Source organism: Aulostomus chinensis, chromosome 23 (assembly GCF_037954235.1).
Source record: "Aulostomus chinensis isolate RoL2024-O1b breed Wild chromosome 23, RoL_Achi_v1.0, whole genome shotgun sequence".
Lineage (NCBI taxonomy): Eukaryota > Metazoa > Chordata > Actinopteri > Syngnathiformes > Aulostomidae > Aulostomus > Aulostomus chinensis.
In genome coordinates this window covers 14,437,323-14,455,198 of record NC_141342.1, presented here as the reverse complement: position 1 = coordinate 14,455,198, position 17,876 = coordinate 14,437,323, and the positions used below count along the sequence as shown (strand labels likewise).

Sequence of the window (17,876 nt, the reverse complement as noted above, 5' to 3'; positions counted from 1 at the left end):
TTTAAGTGCGCTTCAGATTTATGTCCATCCAGACACAAATATAAGAGTGGCAATAAAGCTACAGTAAACATGATGTGGGTGCGTGTTCAGGACACAAGCACCATTCGGCCCACCATGTGGAGTGTGTATGTGTGTGTGTGTGTGCGCGTGTGTGCATGTGTTTGAGAGAGGTGGCGTTGCTAGGAGCACCAGGTTGCGTGCAGACAGTGGTAACAGAGTAGAGACGGCGGCGGCGGCGGCAGCAGCCTGGCAGTGGAGAAGAAAGGAGTGGAGCAATGCCAAGAAGATTCCCCCTGAGACAGAGGAAGGAGAGAAAGAGGCAATGAGACAGAGACGGAGAGATAGATGGAGAGGGCAAACTGATATGATCATGTGGATGATGTATCAAGAGAAATATGATATAATCACAATCCAACTTGGATAAGAGGGTCAGTAAGGCAAGGAATAACTTATTTTAGCATTGAAGGAGAGAGGATCTTATGGCGTAACGGCAAGAAAATAGTCATGAGTTAACAGCAGAAGGGAGGAGGTGGTTTACAAGGTTGACTGGAAGAATGAGAGAGAAGGAGATTGAGTCAGTCTGTTTGCCGTCCCTCCTCATGTCACTCATCCATCAGAGAAACTACTTCCAACCAGCCAACGTCACTTCCTCACTTACCCCGCTGAGCTTCCCCCTTGTTTTCTATTTGTTGTCTCCCTTTCCAATATCTCTCATCCTTCTTCCTCCTGTGCTCGTCTTTCCCTTATTTTGTCTTTAAATGGGGAGTCGTGTGAACAGGCTATGCAAATGAGATGGTTATTACCCCACTGCTCATCAAGCCGCACAGAGGAGACATTAATAGGCTGATGAATATGCATGTGAATTTGTTAATTAAGTTAATTATTCTGCTGAAAATGCATTCGTCTTCCAAGGACATCTTCCCCAGGATTTCAACCTGCTCCACTCATTAGTCATGCGATGTTTCATACACCGAGTGAGAGAGAGGGAGGCAGACAGTGGGAGGGAGAATGAAAGGGGGAGAGGAGACAATGATGTTTTTTTGGGAAAGTAGGTACCATGATCAGTTGTAAAACTATGGGGTAAAAATAATGTATTGTCATCAGTGTTCACAGTGGGGTGCGCTCCAACTATACCCACAATGGCTAACCTCATCCTGGTTTCCAGATTTGGCACATCAGTCTTAAAAAGCTGAAGCTAATACTTTCAGAGTTTGTGCTTTCTTCTACCTCACTGGTTACTTCTCCCTAATTGCTTATTAAACCCTTTTAAATGAACTTTTTGTGCCAACTTTCCAACACATTAATTAATTGTTTTAGCCAATTAAGTGCCGTTGTGCAAATGAGCCTCATCGCAAATGGTCCTATAGGGCCGACCCCTCCTTTCTCTCTCTCTCTCGTTCTCTCTCCCCCCCTCCCTCTGTCTCTTGCTCTTCCCTCCCTCCACCACCCTCCCAGTGAGTCTTCCCAGCTGCCCTTGCACTTCAAGGCACTTGGTGCCAAAGAAGCAGAAACTGTGTCCTGATAATGCCGCACTGTTTCCTGGACCGCATCCAGCCTTCAGGCTCACTGATCTCAAACTTGTATGATAGGTGAAAATGAAACGTCTCAGTCTTTTCCTTTAGCCTGACACATTGAGTCAGCTGACTAAAACTAATCGCCAAGTTATATTGCAAATGTGTTGTTTACATTGTCTGGTTAATTTGTGTCTTAGCCCTGGCGTGTAGAGGAGGCATGTATGCATCAAATAGGGTATCGTCATTCACAGCAGGTAAAATGTGAGCTCACCCAGGGAGATGGTGGAAAAGCAGGTTGTGTACTTCAAAGCGCTGATAAGGTTGCCAAGCTGTTCACACATCTTCATCCCTTGTTAAAACTGGAAACATGCAGAGGAAATCAAATACATGTGTTTATACAGATGTTCTCCTTCAACACGGAGCATTTTGAAAATAGTTTTAAGCAGCTGTGTGCGTACAAGTGCATGTATGTAGGCTATCGGCAAGGAATGCAGAATGTACGTGCATATGTTCACAGGCGTGGTTTTTTTTTTTTTTCAGAGGCTTCTCTGGGGACAACAGGGGCCCCTACTAACACTGCGATTGGACTCCTCTGTACCCCTCTGCCCCAAGTTTACCACGATAATGAAATTATTTCTCTCAAATGACACAGAAGGTGGAAAAAATGTTTGGCTCGCCTTTCAAGTCGGATTGCTCAAAGCGGTACACCACTACCAGCCAAGCGTGATTCAAAAGAAGCTGCGAGCAACCACCCATTAGTTCTGAAACAATTCCCAACACTAAAATAAACAATGTACCAATCATAGTGCTCCTTGTTGTTTTGTGCAATATAAGTACATACTGAAATAAAATTTTTTAGTGCTGTCTTTGTTTCATTTGATCTGGGTCAAACGTAACCTGACACACCTGATATTTCTTTACACAGAACCATCTGGGAAGTCCTCCGTGGAAACTTACTTTTAAGAAATTCTCAGCAGATGATTGGAAGAATCCGTCTGTTGCCGTCTATGACGAGGTGCTAACATCAACCAATCAGGTCAACGAACTGACTGACGCAGGAGCCAAAGCCAGGCGATAAAACAGCAATAACATCATTTCATCAAGAAAAGCCTTCAGTAGTGTTCTGTCAAAGAAGAAATTCTCTGTGTCTGATGGAACTCATGCTATAGCAGCATCATCACACCTAAACCCTGCATCTATCTCTTCAAAGGACACTGATTGGCCACACCGCTTCTAATGCGGACACAAGTGTGCACCTTGAAGCCCGGTAATATGGATTCTCATGTGATCTTGTGATTGAACGGATCTGAATGTTCCCCTATGACAAAACAACTGGCCCCTGCGGTAAATTTAATCTGGAGCTGCCTCTGTTCTCTTTAGAAACGGCTAAGCAGACCTGAAGTTTCTGATATTCATACACTTTCAGATGTTGAACTTTCTTTTCTTCAGCTCATGTTTGGCTCTGCCCGCTGAACTGCCATTCGGACATGGCACTGAAATACCCACCAGGAGGATTAGGGAAGGTTTAGCAAGTGTGCCAGCCTCACTCCCCGTGCCACCCCTTTCCCTCGACACAGAGGGGGGTCCCACTTGGCATGGCAAGGTGAACTAGCCTCTGATTGATGGGCATGGTTTCAGCTCGCGACTGTGCTCCCTAAGGCCCGTGCCTCCCTTTCCTTTCTCCTACTGCTGTTTTGGCAGCAGTGCCCACCTCTTCTTCCATGCCAGGCAGCCAGCTAAAGCTCCTGGTGGGCACATCAATTACATAGCAACACCTCCCCTCTTTTCTCATGTCTATCTGTGGGTCTGTCGACTGTCTCAGATCATGCCAGTGTGGTCTCTCTTCATCTCTGCTGCTGTTTATAGCTATCTGGTGTGTAGTTTTATATCATGTTCCCAAATATATCTTTGCATATGCACAGATTCACACATATTCACACACTCACACACACACACACACACACACACACACACACTCACACACACACACACACACACACACTCCTACTCCCTCTCATGGGCAGGTCATAATGGTTGGTGGGAAAATCCTCCCCAGAGAGCACTTACTGGCAGGCTCAGCTGTACAATAGGCTCAGGTGTGTGTTTCTTTATCTAATGCCTAATTAGGCTATCTCATGTGAAAACTGGCTATATGACATAGAATATAAAATGTACATATTGTTTTAAAAAAAAAAGAAAAGAAAAGAAAATCAGGAGGATGTGTCTAAAGATAAGATTCTGACGTAGATAAACAAGATGATTTCAACCTTTTTTATGATCATTTTTGGCGCTTAGTCGCTCTTGGCAAAACATGAATCATTTAATTGTGCGGGGATTGTGCGCCATCTGGAGTATTCATCGGTTTATTGTTTTGTTTTGTTTTGGTGTTAATTCACACCGCAACAAAAGTCAAGCGATTAATAGATTTTAGCTTCATTTGTATTAAAGAAAACACGTACCTCTAACTCTACTCTACCGCTCAATGATAAGTAAAATTATTTAAATATGCATCTTAGAAATTATTAACTGTCAATCAAATTTTAATTTCTTAGGGGCTTCTTAAATGCATTACATAGACAAACAGGCCTATAAAAGGACATTATTCTGAGGTTATAGAGCATTTCCATGACTATTTTAAGGCTTGGAAAGAAACCAGAGCCTAGAGGAACAACGCCACTCACCGCTCCTCGATTAGGGTGCAGGACTACGGAAGCCTCGATGGGGACGCGGGGGAACGGGGAGCAGGGACAATGGCGGCGGGGCCTGCGGTTTCAATGCAGGGTAGTCCTGCTACAGAGCTTTCTCTCTCGGGCCAACCTGGTGGGAGTCAAACACTTGGGGATAGGGTGAAAACGGAAGAGGTAACAGGTAAGCAAGGCTCACACTTTACTTATGTTTTGGCTCTGATTTGTGCTAAACATTGTGATCTGGGTTGCTGTCCGTGGCAGCGCAGGCTAACAGCTAGCTGTAGCGTCAGGTTCACTACTGTTATTTGTTTTCGCTACTAACTATGCAGGTACATTTACACCTCCTTGTGTTACTGTAAAAACTCGAAAAAGGCCACAAGACGAAAGACGAGACGTAAGTTATTAGCAGTGTGGACAGTGTTGTTGGAGAAGAAGCAGCTAGCAGTGACGTTAGCTCCTGGAAGTTAGCAATAAGCTAACAACAACTTTGTTAAAACTCTCTCTCTTCCTCAAAAAAGAACGATAAATACAATGAATTGATACATTTTGTATACATAAACAATCTGCAACACACTTTTACTTTATTCTGACAGGAAGTGCCGCTAGAAATGTGGACAGTATGGGCCGACTAATTTGTAAAATATGTAATAGTTAGCTTTAAATGACAGGTTATGACAAATCCTCCGTTTAATTGGCAGGACATTTCTTTGCCAGGACGGTCACATGGTCACATGTGTTTTGTTGTTTTGTTTTGGTTTCTTTTGTGTGTGTGTGTGTGTGTGTGTGTGTGTGTGTGTGTGTGTGTATTATAAAAGCAAGCCTCAATAATGTTTTAAACACTTATTATTTGGTAATGAATTTGAAGAAATTCATGATTGAGAAACACTGTTCTTGCAGAATAAATAGTTTTGCTTTATTTCAAACCGTATCTATGGTTATTTTTTTATTTCTTTTGTAAATTGTGTTGCTTGTATTCATTTAATTTTTTCTAATCAAATCCTATATTGAAATTTGACAATATTGTATTTTTTAATCTGAATTTGGATATGATGATACATAAAATGTAATGATTTATATTGGCTGATATTGCTGCAGATATTATTGCACATCTATTTAAAATCAAGTGATCACAGCACAGCTTAGTTTTTCTGTGCTGATCGTGTCTGACAAACAATCCAACTGCCGAATGCAGAGAATTAAATTTGTCATATTGAGGTTCTCTCAAGGTCATCAAACTAATAAATACAGTTTTTAGGCACTTGCTGTATACTTCCATTATCAAGTGTGTCCATGTCCTTAAATTGAAAAGAATAACATTTTATTGATGGTGTTACAATCATGTAGAAACTGAGCAGTTAGTGCTCATGAAGAGATGTTTGAAATTTGTGACCGATAATTGCAGAGATTATTACTTGTTGTGACTTTTACGTGCTGAGAGGCAATGCAAGAGTCTTAAGCTGTTTTCAACTATTGTATGTCTTTGCAGAAGCAGAGAAGCAAAGTCGTATGGCTGCTTTGCTGGAAAGACTTCATGCCAAACACAATGCTTCACGTCCATGGCAGGAAACCAGCAAAGTCGTGCGTCAGGCCATGGTGAGATGTCATCGAGGCAGCATTTTAGACTGGCAACTTATATTTTTTGGTGCACTGGCTCTACAAGTCACTGTGTTTTTCAGTCATGACGAGGGCAACACTGCACTAATCAGTTTAATTTAGCAAATATTTAAAGAGATTGTTGAATCCATGAGCACATATCCACAATGATGCATAAATCCTGAAAAGTGACATTTACTTTACAAGCTTATGGTAATTAACTCCCTACCACCTTGATCAGTAGGTTTTTTTAATTAAAGTAATGATTTCATTGTACAATGAATTTGTTATTTTCAGAATTTACCTCTGTGTGAGTGAATCTTTCGTAGTGACATTTAAATGTCTGATGTATCCTGCTGACATATATGAACATCAAATGTTACTGATGGAGCTTGATTCTCTTGACTCCCTGTTTTTGCTCGCGCTGTTTCCCAGGAGAAACGTGGTATGATGAACGCTGCTGGTCACCAGCTGCTGCTCACCTGCCTGGAGACCCTGCAGAGAGCGCTGAAAGGTGAGACTGACATAAAAGCAAAACATAAAGGAGAGAAGGGAAATGTTTTCCATTAGAGCATGTTAGTTTTTATTTCTGGTTAAGTGAAAATGTTACTGAAGGGTCAGGTGGTAATATGATAATAGCACATATCAGGATTTGTAAAAATAGCAACAGTATCTTTTTCATTACTGTCATAAACAACTTCTCCTGCCCAGGAGCCCATTTGAATGGATTATGATAGTTTTCTGGATTTCATTTGTCTCAGTCAATCTGTCAGCTGTCTGCTCGAGTTGGCTCAATTTTTATTCAAGCGAACGGGGGTAGGCACAGTAGACTTTAATCAGGTAGGCCATGGACCAACCATGAGAGCTGTTATTTCCTGAAAGTTGTCATTGGCTGAAATGAGATGTCAATCAGCAGATAAGAATGCAGGTGGTGTCTTTCTTGTTCACAGGCAAGAATACACAAATCTGCCGGCTACTTTGAAGTCTTGCTACAGCAGTCCGTGTTTGTTAATGGATGTAATAAAATCAGGGCTGTTATTCCCAGGATTTTGTTGCTGTGTGTGTGTGTGTGTGTGCGTGTGCGTGCGTGCGTGAGTGAGAACAGTTTCCTCGTCAGTTATCCCATAAAGATATTGCTTGCTCTGGCTGTTGAGATTTGCATCAGTTCTCTCAGACAGTTGTGTATGTAGCACTCTAGATACTTAATACTCTTACAAATCACAGGCAAATTCAGTTTGTCTAGAGGTTTTTCATTGTAATACTGAGGTAAAATGTGTGGAAGGTTTAAAGATGCCGTTTGCTTTATTAGCCATGAATACAGACCTTTGAGTTTATTGACATTAGAAACAGTTCTCTGTCCTTGTGACAGAGTATGCTTTTTAAAAATGATTCCTGCTCTTTTCTACTCCTCTTTTTAGTCTCATCTCTGCCCTCCATGACGGATCGCCTGGAATCAATCGCTCGTCAAAACATGTGAGTGTTCTCATCGTTACCCTGAGGACATGATGTTGATGTTTGCACCATCAAGCTACAATAAAGTGATTTAATTGAAAGACAGAAGCCCTTAACTACAAAAACAAAACTTTCACTAACATGTGTTAGCTGTTTTTGATAAATCAAAACAGTCAGAAAGAATGTATGTAAAGAAACAGAAAAGCCACAAACCGTTGATTGTATGCTGTGTTCCCCTGGCAGTTAGCAATCCTAGTGGTCCAGCCCTAACTAATAAAAACAACAAGGAGGGAAATGATCCTTGTGCTTTTGTGCAGGCTAGGATCCCACCTCAGCCCATCAGGCACTGAGTGCTACATCACATCAGACATGTTTTATGTGGAGGTGCAACTGGACAGCAGTGGCCAGTTGGTGGACGTCAAAGTGGCTCATCAGGGAGAAAATCCAACGGTCAGGACAAACTATTTGAATAAAGCTGCTCATTTAGTTTATTAGACTTTTAAAATTCAGTTGATTTCATGGTTATACTAAACACTTGTAATACAGTTTTATCATGTTTTTAATCGTTTGGTTGCAGAGTTGTCCTGAGCTGATTCAGCATCTAAGGCAAGTTGAAATTTCACACGCCACTTACATGGTATCGTCAGTTTGTCAGATGATCCTGACACCAGATCCTCACATTTCTGGTTTCTTTTCGGGTTTCTTTTTATCATCAGGGAGAAGAACTTTGAAGAGTTTTCCAAACATCTGAAGGGACTAGTTGATCTTTACAAGCTCCCTGGGGACAAGTAAGTAGGCTTGTAGGTGGGGCTAGTTGAAACCAGCCAAAAATGCAGGTACAAGTTATAATGTTTTTGTTTTTTGTTTTTTTTTGGGGGGGGGGGGGGGCTGTGAGTGAAGTGAAGTGAAATCAATTCTGCTCTCTTAATTTTTTGGGGAATAAAAATCATCCCACTTTGTGTCCATCCTCCAGTAAATTGAAAACCAAGATGTACATAGCACTGCAGTCTCTGGAGCTTGATCTCACCAAGATGATGCACATGTTTAGGTGAGTTTACAAATTTACTTACTGTCATCTTCTAACCAGCTTCTTCAAGACTTCTTATGATTTTATGTTTTATAAAGAATTACTTACCACAGCAGATGCAAATGTAGTAAAATGGGTTGGGTGTTTTCGCTGCTAGCAAATCCCAAGGGCCTAAGAGTATTTGTCATGTGTTCAAGTTTTTTTTTAATTTGTAGCTAAGAGGATAAAATAATAAAAAGGAACAAAAAAGCCTGATGTTGACCATGCTTTTTTTTTTCCAGGTTGGCAACAAATACTAATACAGTCGAGACCATTCTTCACGGCAGCGTTGGCCTGCTTACAGCCAGGAGTGGTGGCCATCTTGTTTCTCTTCAGTGTTACGTGTCCCCTTATGACATATTTGAGGATGGAACAGGCATACACCTCAACTTAACGGACAGCAATGGTAAGTAAATGGAGGAAGTGGACAAATTGATTTGATGCCCTTGGAGAATTGACATAAGTCACTATGCTTATCTTTTGCTAAAGAGCTCTAATTTTGCTTGTGTGACTTCTGTGACCTGATCCTCATTTGCAGTGCCACGCTCATTGGGTGTAAGTGTTTCCGTCACAATTGAGGGAACATCTGCTGCCTACAAGCTTCCAATTGCCCCCCTCATCACTGGATCCCATCCGGTTGACAACAAGGGGTAACTTCTTATAAATAGGGATCCTATAAAGTCCTGCATTGAGCGACCACTAAATTTGTGTCAAAGAAGTATCAAAAGGCTGAACAAAGTGTAATTTTATTAAAACTGTCTAAGTGCATCTGTGATTCTTCTATTTATCTGAACCACAACTGTGCTCATGCATGCAGTGCCTTCACATCAATTTGACATGACGAATACTACACAGAGACGGCTGATGATTTTCATATTTCAGGACACCTTCCTTTTCTACTGTGACCAACTCCAACTGCGTGGACCTGCCAGCTTGTTTTTTCCTCAAGATGAACCGCCCCATGCCTTTCTCTCTGTCCTTCATTCAGAGACTGAGCAATGCTACTTGTAAGTTTCAAAGACTTCAGAAATCATTGAATTTGACAGGTTTTCTTTGTTGTTTCTGTCGGACAGAAATTTCCATATTTCATTATTTCTATCTCTTAACTACATTGGCTCCTCAAGCTTGTGAAACCTCACAAAATCACCCAGCATAGTTGAAAATAACAGTTTAAAATGTGTCTTTGATTTTGTCTGACTTGTATATGTCAGGAAAAGTATTAATTTCCCGAAACACTCAAGTTGTATGCTTGACAATGACAGTATTTCCTTATAGCATTGACATTGAATAAAATTTAAGAATGAGTGCTGAAATGCCCACACAGTGGCTTTTTACCTTCTACTTCAATTTCTCAAACTTGATACATTAACTTACATTTGAGATACACTCATTTCAGTTTTAACTGTTGGAAAAAATTGTAGAAAAGGGTTAACTCTTTGTGTCATTCCCTCTCCATGTCTTCCCCCAGCGATCCCAGTGTTTGAGAGCTCTCCCAGTCTTTCTCCACTCTACCAGTTAATTGTCCAGAGTCAGCTTCAGCTCCTGGAGGAGGGCAGCACCACACCACTGCCCTCACACAACATGCACTTCTATTCAGTGGGTATCTTCTTGAGTCTTAAACTCACTCGGTGGCGGAAAAAATGTCCATTTCAATATATTGTGGTCTTGTTTGTCCTTTCGTATTAGAAAACTTCTAATTACTTTTACAGGTGTTACCTGATCAGCAGCACTGCTACTTCCTGAATGGTGATGCCCCGGTGCAAGATGGTCATTCTCTTCAAGGAGCATTGGTGACCAAGATCCCCTTCCGCCACCCAGCACAAGTTCCACTTCTGCTGGATATCATCCGGCACCAGGCTGCCTATAACACCTTGATTGGCAGCTGTGTGAAACGGACCTCCATCAAAGAAGGTGGATATGTTTCTGACTTACTGTATTCAGTCTTTCAACAACATCGTAATTTTTTTCATCTGTTGTGGTGAATTACTTCTGAAAAATGTTTGCTGGTTTATTTTCAGACAGTGCAGGTCTGCTGCAGTTTGAAGTATGCCCTCTTACTGACTCAAGCTTCGGTGTCTCCTTCCAGCATCCTGTTAATGAATCATTAGTCTGTGGTAAGAACTCTGTCCTGCAAAATTCCAGTAATCCTGCATATATACATTTTAAAAAAGAAAGATATTTCTGTGTCCTTGTGATTGTGGAATCATCTGCAATTCTGTTATTAATTTGAGTCTTTTTGTCACGTGACCTTAATTACCTCCAGTTGTAATGGAGGTGATAGACTCCAGACAAGTATCGTGCAAACTCTACAAAGGACTGTCGGACGCTCTCATCTGCACTGACGAATTCATTACCAAAGTGGTCCAGAGGTGAGACTTATTTCCTCTGTAACGCATACATTTAGACCTTGCCTTTTTTTCCCCTTGTAATTTAGATTTTACATCTAATTTCCCCTCTTTGTTAGATGCATGTCCATCCCTGTAACAATGCGTGCCATTCGGAGGAAAGCAGAGACCATCCAGGCAGATACTCCGGCCCTCTCACTGATTGCACAGACAGTGGAGATCATGGTGAAGAATAACCTGCCACCATCTGGGAGTCCCACCTATAATATGGCAACGGGAGATGTTACTAATCCCATGGGACTACCAGGACTCACAGGGGGTAGTACACCAACTGGAGGAGGGCCTTCTGGGGGACCAAATTTTCCAGGTCCTATCACTTCTCTGTTTGGGATTTCCCGAACAGAAAGGCAAGCCCAAGGAGGGGAGTGCCAAGCCCAAAGTGGAGTGACTGGGCAGCAACAGTTGCTGCAACAGTCTGGTCAAGGCCATACAGATGATTACAGCAAAGTCACCCAGAATCCAATACTGACAAGCCTCTTACAGATAACTGGAAGTGTGGGTTCTAGTCCCAGCTCTCAGAATGCACCCCCACCCCACCAAACTCCACCCCCAACATCCTCTCCTGCCAGCAACACCAAAAATCACCCTATGCTTATGAACCTTTTAAAAGACAACCCCACACAAGATTTTGCTACACTTTATGGTTCTAGTCCATTGGAGAGGCAGAATTCTTCATCTGGATCACCACGTACAGATGGCATGGGAGGACCCTGCCCTGGAGGAAGCATAAAAGGAAAGAAGAAGCGCCTACGAGGGACAGAAAAGGCTGGTGTGTTGCCTGGTACTACTGCTGGGGTTGGAGGTTGTGCTTTAGGCTTGAAATCTCAACAGGTATCTATGTCACAGCATCACCCACACCATCCAGTCACACATGAGGATGATTTCCACCGTGAGCTCCTTTCTATGGATGCGGACGCATCTCATAATTCAATCTTTGATAACCTCCCTGGTGATGGCTTGGACACTCCCCATAGCATCACTCCAGCTCCAAGCCAATGCGGAACCCCACCTTCTGGCCCAAATATTCCTTACCCACAGTCACATGTTCAGTCCCAGCAACAACAACCACCAGGAAATGTACCACCTCGTATGGTCCGCCTCTCTAGCTCTGACAGCATTGGACCCGATATTACAGAAATCTTGTCAGATTTACCCGAGCAGACAAGCAAAGGCAGTAGTGGGAGCCATGGCCAACATCCCATGGGTAGTGGTGGAGAGGATGGCGGCCCTCTCGGTACCCCTATTCGTGACTCCTCCAGTTCAGGTCAGGGCAGCACAGTGTTTGACTCAGCAGACATTTTCAATACCAACAGCAATGAGAATCCTTTTACAGATGCTGCTGACCTGATTGCTGAGGCAGCTGCAACTGCTGCCACTCCCACCAGTGATTCCTCTTCCACCAACTTTTTCCCAGATGCCTCTGACTTCAACCCTGACCTCCTGACCTCAGGCCATGGCTTCCCTCCTAACTACTTCGATGACAGTTCTCCAAGTGCTGATGGAGACATGGACCTGGTTAAGGGGTTTGGTGGAAGTAGCCAGCAGAATACCCCATCTGGTACACCTCAGAATCCAACATCTCATGGTCAGAGCACTCCAGAGCCCTCATTAAAGGACCCTTTTGATATGGGGATGGTTTTTGTAGGGAATAGTGGTGGTGGTAAACCAGTCATAGGGCAAGCTCCTGATCTGGCAGACACTCACGGTGGAGGCTCCCAGAGTCCCCTCATGATGGGACTTGGAGTAGCAAGTGTTGATTTTAAAAATACAGAACCCAAAGTTAAACAACAGGGACCGATGCGGCCAAAGGATGAAAATGGCAGCGGAGGGAGTAGTTCTGGGATGGGGAGTATATCATCAGAGGGCAAACAGGTCAAACGTAGCAGGACGCCATCCAGTGAGGGAAAATCTAAAGACAAGCCTCCCAAACGTAAAAAGCTGGATCCAGATGGGAAGTCTCCATCTCACAGCTCAGGGGGACGGCCATACACACCCCCTAGTGGTGGCTCCGGTTCAGGGGGAAGCATAAGTGGAGGAGGTTCGAAGTCCCCTGGTAGTTCAGGACGCTCGCAGACTCCACCTGGCGGTGCCACTCCTCCAATTCCTAAAATCACAATTCAAATTCCTAAAGGGACCATAACTGGAAAAACTTCCTCCCATAGTGGTTACACCTCTAGCAGCTCTACCACAAGTGGTACAGGAGGAGCAGGGGGAGCCAGTAGCAGCAAAAGTCACCATTCTCACTCATCTTCTGGGAAGATAAAGTCTAAGGAAGGCTCGATGGCACAAGGCACCAGCTCCAAATCAGGGAGTGTTGGGATTGGTGTTGGAAGTGGACCATCCCAGTCTAAAGGCTCCTCTCAGGGAATGGGTGTTGGCAAACCAGGATCCTCCCCAATCACCAAACATGGTCTGTCTGGGCCAGGAGGTAGTGGAGGTGGAATAAGTAGTGGTAATAAGACTAAGCCACAGGGTGGTAAGCCTCCTGGGTCTCTTATGAATCCCAGCATAAAGCCCAACATCTCTCCTTCTCACTCACGCTCCAGTAGCTCTGGTGACAAATTATCCTCCCCGATGAAAATTCAGCAGTCCCAGGTTCCAGGAACACCCCCTTCCTCTAAAGCAAAATCACCAATGGGCTCAGGAGGTGGTAGTTCTGGAGGGTCCAAGTCTTCTTCTGGTGGAGGTATCAGCTCCCAGAAACCAATGGGTGGGAGCTCCTCTGGTTCCACATCTTCCTCATCATCCTCCAGCTCATCATCTTCATCTAGTTCCATGGGCTTTTCTGGAGGCTCCCAGTCACAGTATGGAGGAAGTGGGGGAGGAGGGGCTGGAGGAGGGAGTGGAGGTAGTGGAGGAGGAGGAGGCAGCGGAGGTGGAGGTGGGGCTGGCCAGAATAATGCAAATAACCCAAACGCCAAAGGGAAGTCGCCCAGTCGAAACAAGAAGCCTTCTCTTACAGCTGTTATTGACAAACTAAAGAGTGTAGGTGGTGGAGGAGTAGGAGAGGATGGTTGTGAGGTTGGGCCTCCAGGAGGGGCACCTTGCTCTGGATCTGCTCCAGGTGTTGGTCCTGGAAATGTACCTAGTAGTGGACCTTCCAACATGGGCCCTTCTAAGCATGCCACATCTTCCCAAAGTGGGGACTACAAGCGAGAAAAGTCTGATAAAGATGGAAAAGCTAAAGTGTCTGTTTCAGGCAGCAGCAGTGGGGATAAAAAGATGATGGACCCCAAAACAGGAGCGGTTAGTGGAACTGGTTTGGCCAAAATCATCATTAGCAAACCTGATGGTGGCTCACCTAGCATCAAGGCTAAAGTGACCCTTCAGAAAGGAGGGGAAGGATCCGGTGACTCTATGCGGCCTCAGATTTCAAGTCTCAAAGCTTCCCCTCTTTTCAGTGGCTCTACCCCCAAGCATGATCGCTCCTCCCCAAGTCACAGCCGCTCCCCAGGATACACTCCACTCAACCATGACAGTGAGAGCGAGTCAGGCAGCAGCTCTGTGGCAGAGAAGTCCCATCAAAACAGTCCCAGCTCAGATGATGACCAGACAATGCGGCCTCTTCCAACCCAGGACTATGTGAGCTCCATCCCCCTCAGTTCAGGGGAGAAGCACAAGAAACACAAGAAGGAGAAGAAGAAGCAGAAAGAAAGGGAACGAGACAGGGACAGAGACAGGGAACGGGACAGAGAGAAGGAGAAAAAGAAATCATCCTTGTCCATGGGGACATCCTCCCATCCGATAAAAACAGACAGCTGGTCACGATCACCCATCTCAGCCTCAGATTCATCTTTGTCCATGCTGGGATCAGAGCGCCCCTCCAGACCGAGTCCAATGTACATGAGAAATGAAGATGATGACCTCATGGACTCAGCCCTGACTGGCAACCTTTAGTTTTGTATTCTCTCTTTTATTACATTCAAACATAATTTTAATACATGCCTTTTAACATACAAATGGAACTATTTATTTGAGTCAAGTCACAAATTGGAGCTGGAAATAATATTGTGGCTGAGTGATCAGTTGAAGATGTGTTTTAATGTCATTGTACTGTTTCAGTATCAATGTGTATCAGAGAGATTGGAATGCCAGACTTTTATGAGAGTAGTTTATTCTGTCATCCAAGTTCTTGATCTTCATTAAGGAAAAGGATTCAGATAGTATTTTCAGAAAAAAACTGACATTGTTTTTACCTTCTCATCGATGTCTTAAGGTCTTTCCCGACAGCCAGTGTCGCTGCTTTTATCATGTCTTCTTTTGCATTCAATACGTCTGCGATTATCCATGTCGTCCTTAAAAATCATACCAGAATGACGCCATACTGTTTGTTGTCTGTTCAACAACAAAAAAAATATATAGTAGAGTAACCTAAAACAAGAAGTGTTCAGTTGCCTTTTTTCAGTACAGGTACATTTGTAGATTTTGATACAATTTCAATTTTTGATGATGGCGGAAATATATACTGCTATTTTTCTTTAACTGTAGAAGTTTTGGAGGCATGGAATAAACATTTGAATTCTGGGATTTTTTTTTTGTCACAAGCCTGTATTTTTGTAGTCTTTTTGTGTCCACAGTAATTAAAAAAACAACAACAACATTAGTATAGTCCTCCAAATGCCCATACACTACATGTAAATTATAGATAATTGCACATTGTACATAGGGGCTAAGCCATCAGAACGTATTCTGCAAGTCTGGATATTCGTTCCAAATATTTTGGGCACCACATTTAACAAAAGCTGGGTAAATATACAAACACCTTTCATTGTGAAGTACACAATACTACCCCATGCTACGACCTCAGTGATTAACAGAACTGGTACTTGTGTCAAAAACTGAAAAGGTGCTGTCTTGTTTCAGAGGCTTTGCTACAGTACTACACTAGGTGGCACCAGAGCACCAGGGCATTGCATCATGGGAAGCATAATTATAAGTTAGTCTGAGGCTGCCAGATACAATACTTAGAGGTTAAATGAATTTTCACACCTTTATTTATGGGTATTATTCAGGTAGGCTTGTGAAATCATGATTTAACAAGATGGGACAACAGAAAGCTTTATTAACAGCCAGAAAACAAAACAAATTTGGAGTAAAATAAAGAACCTCGTCATAAATCACTGGAAAGTCACTGAAAGAGGTTCAGGATAGCCAAAGCGGAGCACAAATTTCAAAATATACTGCCAATGCTAATTGGTTATCAGCTGTAAAAAAGGATGTCAATGAGAAGTTTTATGCGCAAATCTCAAAAACTGTGACAACTGGCAGAACCAATAGGACAACTTGTCTTCTCGTACATTGTTGAAGTGCATCTTATTCGACATGTCTAGGGAAGCCTGGTAAATCATAATTAAATTTTCTTTAAAATGTGTTGGAAGGATCAGTGGCAACAACTTGGCATGTTATTTTTGATTTAATCAAATCGGCAATGATTATTTTTCCTGCCAAGTATACCCAAGTTAATGAATTAAAGATGCGGAAATGTGGTGAAGAAAAAGACGGTTTATAATACAGACGTAGGAAACCAAAAACCCATTGCTGTACAAAGGAAGAGGAAAACATCCTAACCTTTGACACCCCCCCCCCCACCCCCAAGTGTCAGCATTTAAAATCAAATATGGCTGATCTTATGACACATGGCCTGACATGGTCTGCTGACTGGCCTGTTCTGTCCAAGAAGCTCAGCTAAATTGCTTAGCTCACAAAAATGAATGGAATTCCTTTTCAATAAATAAATTTAAAAGAAAAAAAAAAAGAAGCTCTTATTGTGGAGTCAGTTGTTTCACGTGCCTGTGTACTTCAACAGACAGCAGCTTGCTTGGAGCAGCCCGGACAGCGTCTTGAGGGGCTCAGCTGAAGGGCCCATGAGGGAGGTCATCTCACCCTTTGTACTGTTCTATCTGTACTAACTTGCCAAAAGGATATAGATCCAGAAAAGAGCCAGATTCAGCTAAATACTCTGGAACAACCCTGCGGGAGGTGGCTTGAATGTCATCACTGCTGCTGCATATCTGTAAAAATCAAAATATGTCACCCAACACTCGATGGGAGGTATATTCCTACTTCAATGTCCCCGCTTCAAAAACCACACATCCACTTTTTTTGTGAATGGTTAGAATGCATCTCTCTCTTGATTTTGTTTCACCGTTGTATTGGTGTGCGAAAATTATAAGAGTTTTAGGATTTTCTGAAAAATTTCGATAGTTGTACAGCTCCTATATGGAAGGAGATAGAGGGGAGAGGGAGGGGGTGATGTGCAGCAAGGGGCAAAATCCCTGGTTGTTAAGATGAGCTAATCGGCCATCTGCAAACCACCATTTAAAACTTATTAAAACTCAATATGTAGATAAGTGATAACTCTCTCTTCTTCTACTAATCAAAAAACTACAAAAAGACAGGAAAATTATGATTATTTAACCATTGGATTTTTAGTATAACAATTCTAGAGGGGGGCCGGTGGTGCAGTAGTTAGTTCTGTCGCCTCACAGCAAGAGGGTTCCCAGTTCAAGCCCCAGTTCAGACGCAGGATCTTTCTGTGTGAGTCTCCATGTTCTCCCTGTTCCTGTGTGGGTTCTCTCTGGTACTCCAGCTTCCTCCCACAGTCCAAAGACATCAAGAGGGGACGAAGCTGATTGATACTCTAAATTGACTGTAGGTGTGGCTGTGAGTGTGAATGGTTGTCTGTCTCTATGTGTTGGTCCTGTGATGGACTGGTGACCCGTCCAGGGTGAACCCCGCCTCTCGCCCGAAGGCTGCTGGGATAGGCTCGAACCCCCCTACCCCCCTCAGCCCCGCGACCCTTAACAGGATAAGCGGAAGAAAATGGATGGATGGATGGAATTCTAGAGGATTGAAAATTACTTTCTTTGTTTGGTTTAAGGTGTTTTATACGTTTCCCATCCTTTTTTTTCCTTTCCCCTTCAACGCAAGCATAATGTCTACCATGCCTCTTCAATCAATTCGTCAAATGTCAGAAAAATAAAAGAAGACTTCACGCTTGTCTCCTCAGTTTTCCCATCTGTGGCTCCTTGACCCAAATCAACCTTTTCAAACTTCCGTATCTGCTCTTCTCTCCAGTACAGCTTATTTCTCTGACATCAACTCTGCTCCTCAAAAACACTGGCTGCCTTTACACTACGATCACATACTTTCTGCTTGG

General features: G+C 43.2%; 1 protein-coding gene and 1 long non-coding RNA gene across 2 annotated transcripts; one reads left to right on the top strand and one right to left on the bottom strand.

Moving 5' to 3' along the window:
* Positions 1-236: 236 nt before the first annotated feature.
* On the bottom strand, positions 237-4,257 carry LOC147239712 (uncharacterized). Its single transcript, XR_015111565.1, has 3 exons — positions 4,196-4,257; positions 1,786-1,873; positions 237-293 (listed from the first exon to the last, which is right to left on the bottom strand). It is a non-coding gene; the product is annotated as an uncharacterized LOC147239712 (long non-coding RNA).
* med1 (mediator complex subunit 1) lies at positions 4,254-15,244 on the top strand. The gene is made up of 16 exons (XM_086195695.1): positions 4,254-4,382; positions 5,688-5,794; positions 6,230-6,308; positions 7,213-7,267; positions 7,564-7,696; positions 7,824-7,852; positions 7,963-8,034; positions 8,220-8,294; positions 8,555-8,718; positions 8,851-8,962; positions 9,195-9,319; positions 9,781-9,908; positions 10,022-10,223; positions 10,331-10,426; positions 10,576-10,681; positions 10,777-15,244. Exons 1-16 carry the CDS (start codon positions 4,265-4,267, stop codon positions 14,612-14,614), a joined length of 5,439 nt encoding a protein of 1,812 aa, XP_086051821.1. The 5' UTR covers positions 4,254-4,264; the 3' UTR covers positions 14,615-15,244.
* The last annotated feature ends 2,632 nt before the right edge of the window (positions 15,245-17,876 follow it).

Bases quoted from the DNA above. Each gene is read 5' to 3' on its own strand.
- med1 (XM_086195695.1), top strand. From the start codon at position 4,265: ATGGCGGCGGGGCCTGCGGTTTCAATGCAGGGTAGTCCTGCTACAGAG. The intron at 4,383-5,687 runs GTAAGCAAGGCT...ATGTCTTTGCAG, and splicing joins GAAAACGGAAGAGGTAACAG to AAGCAGAGAAGCAAAGTCGT. The intron at 8,295-8,554 runs GTGAGTTTACAA...TTTTTTTTCCAG, and splicing joins AAGATGATGCACATGTTTAG to GTTGGCAACAAATACTAATA.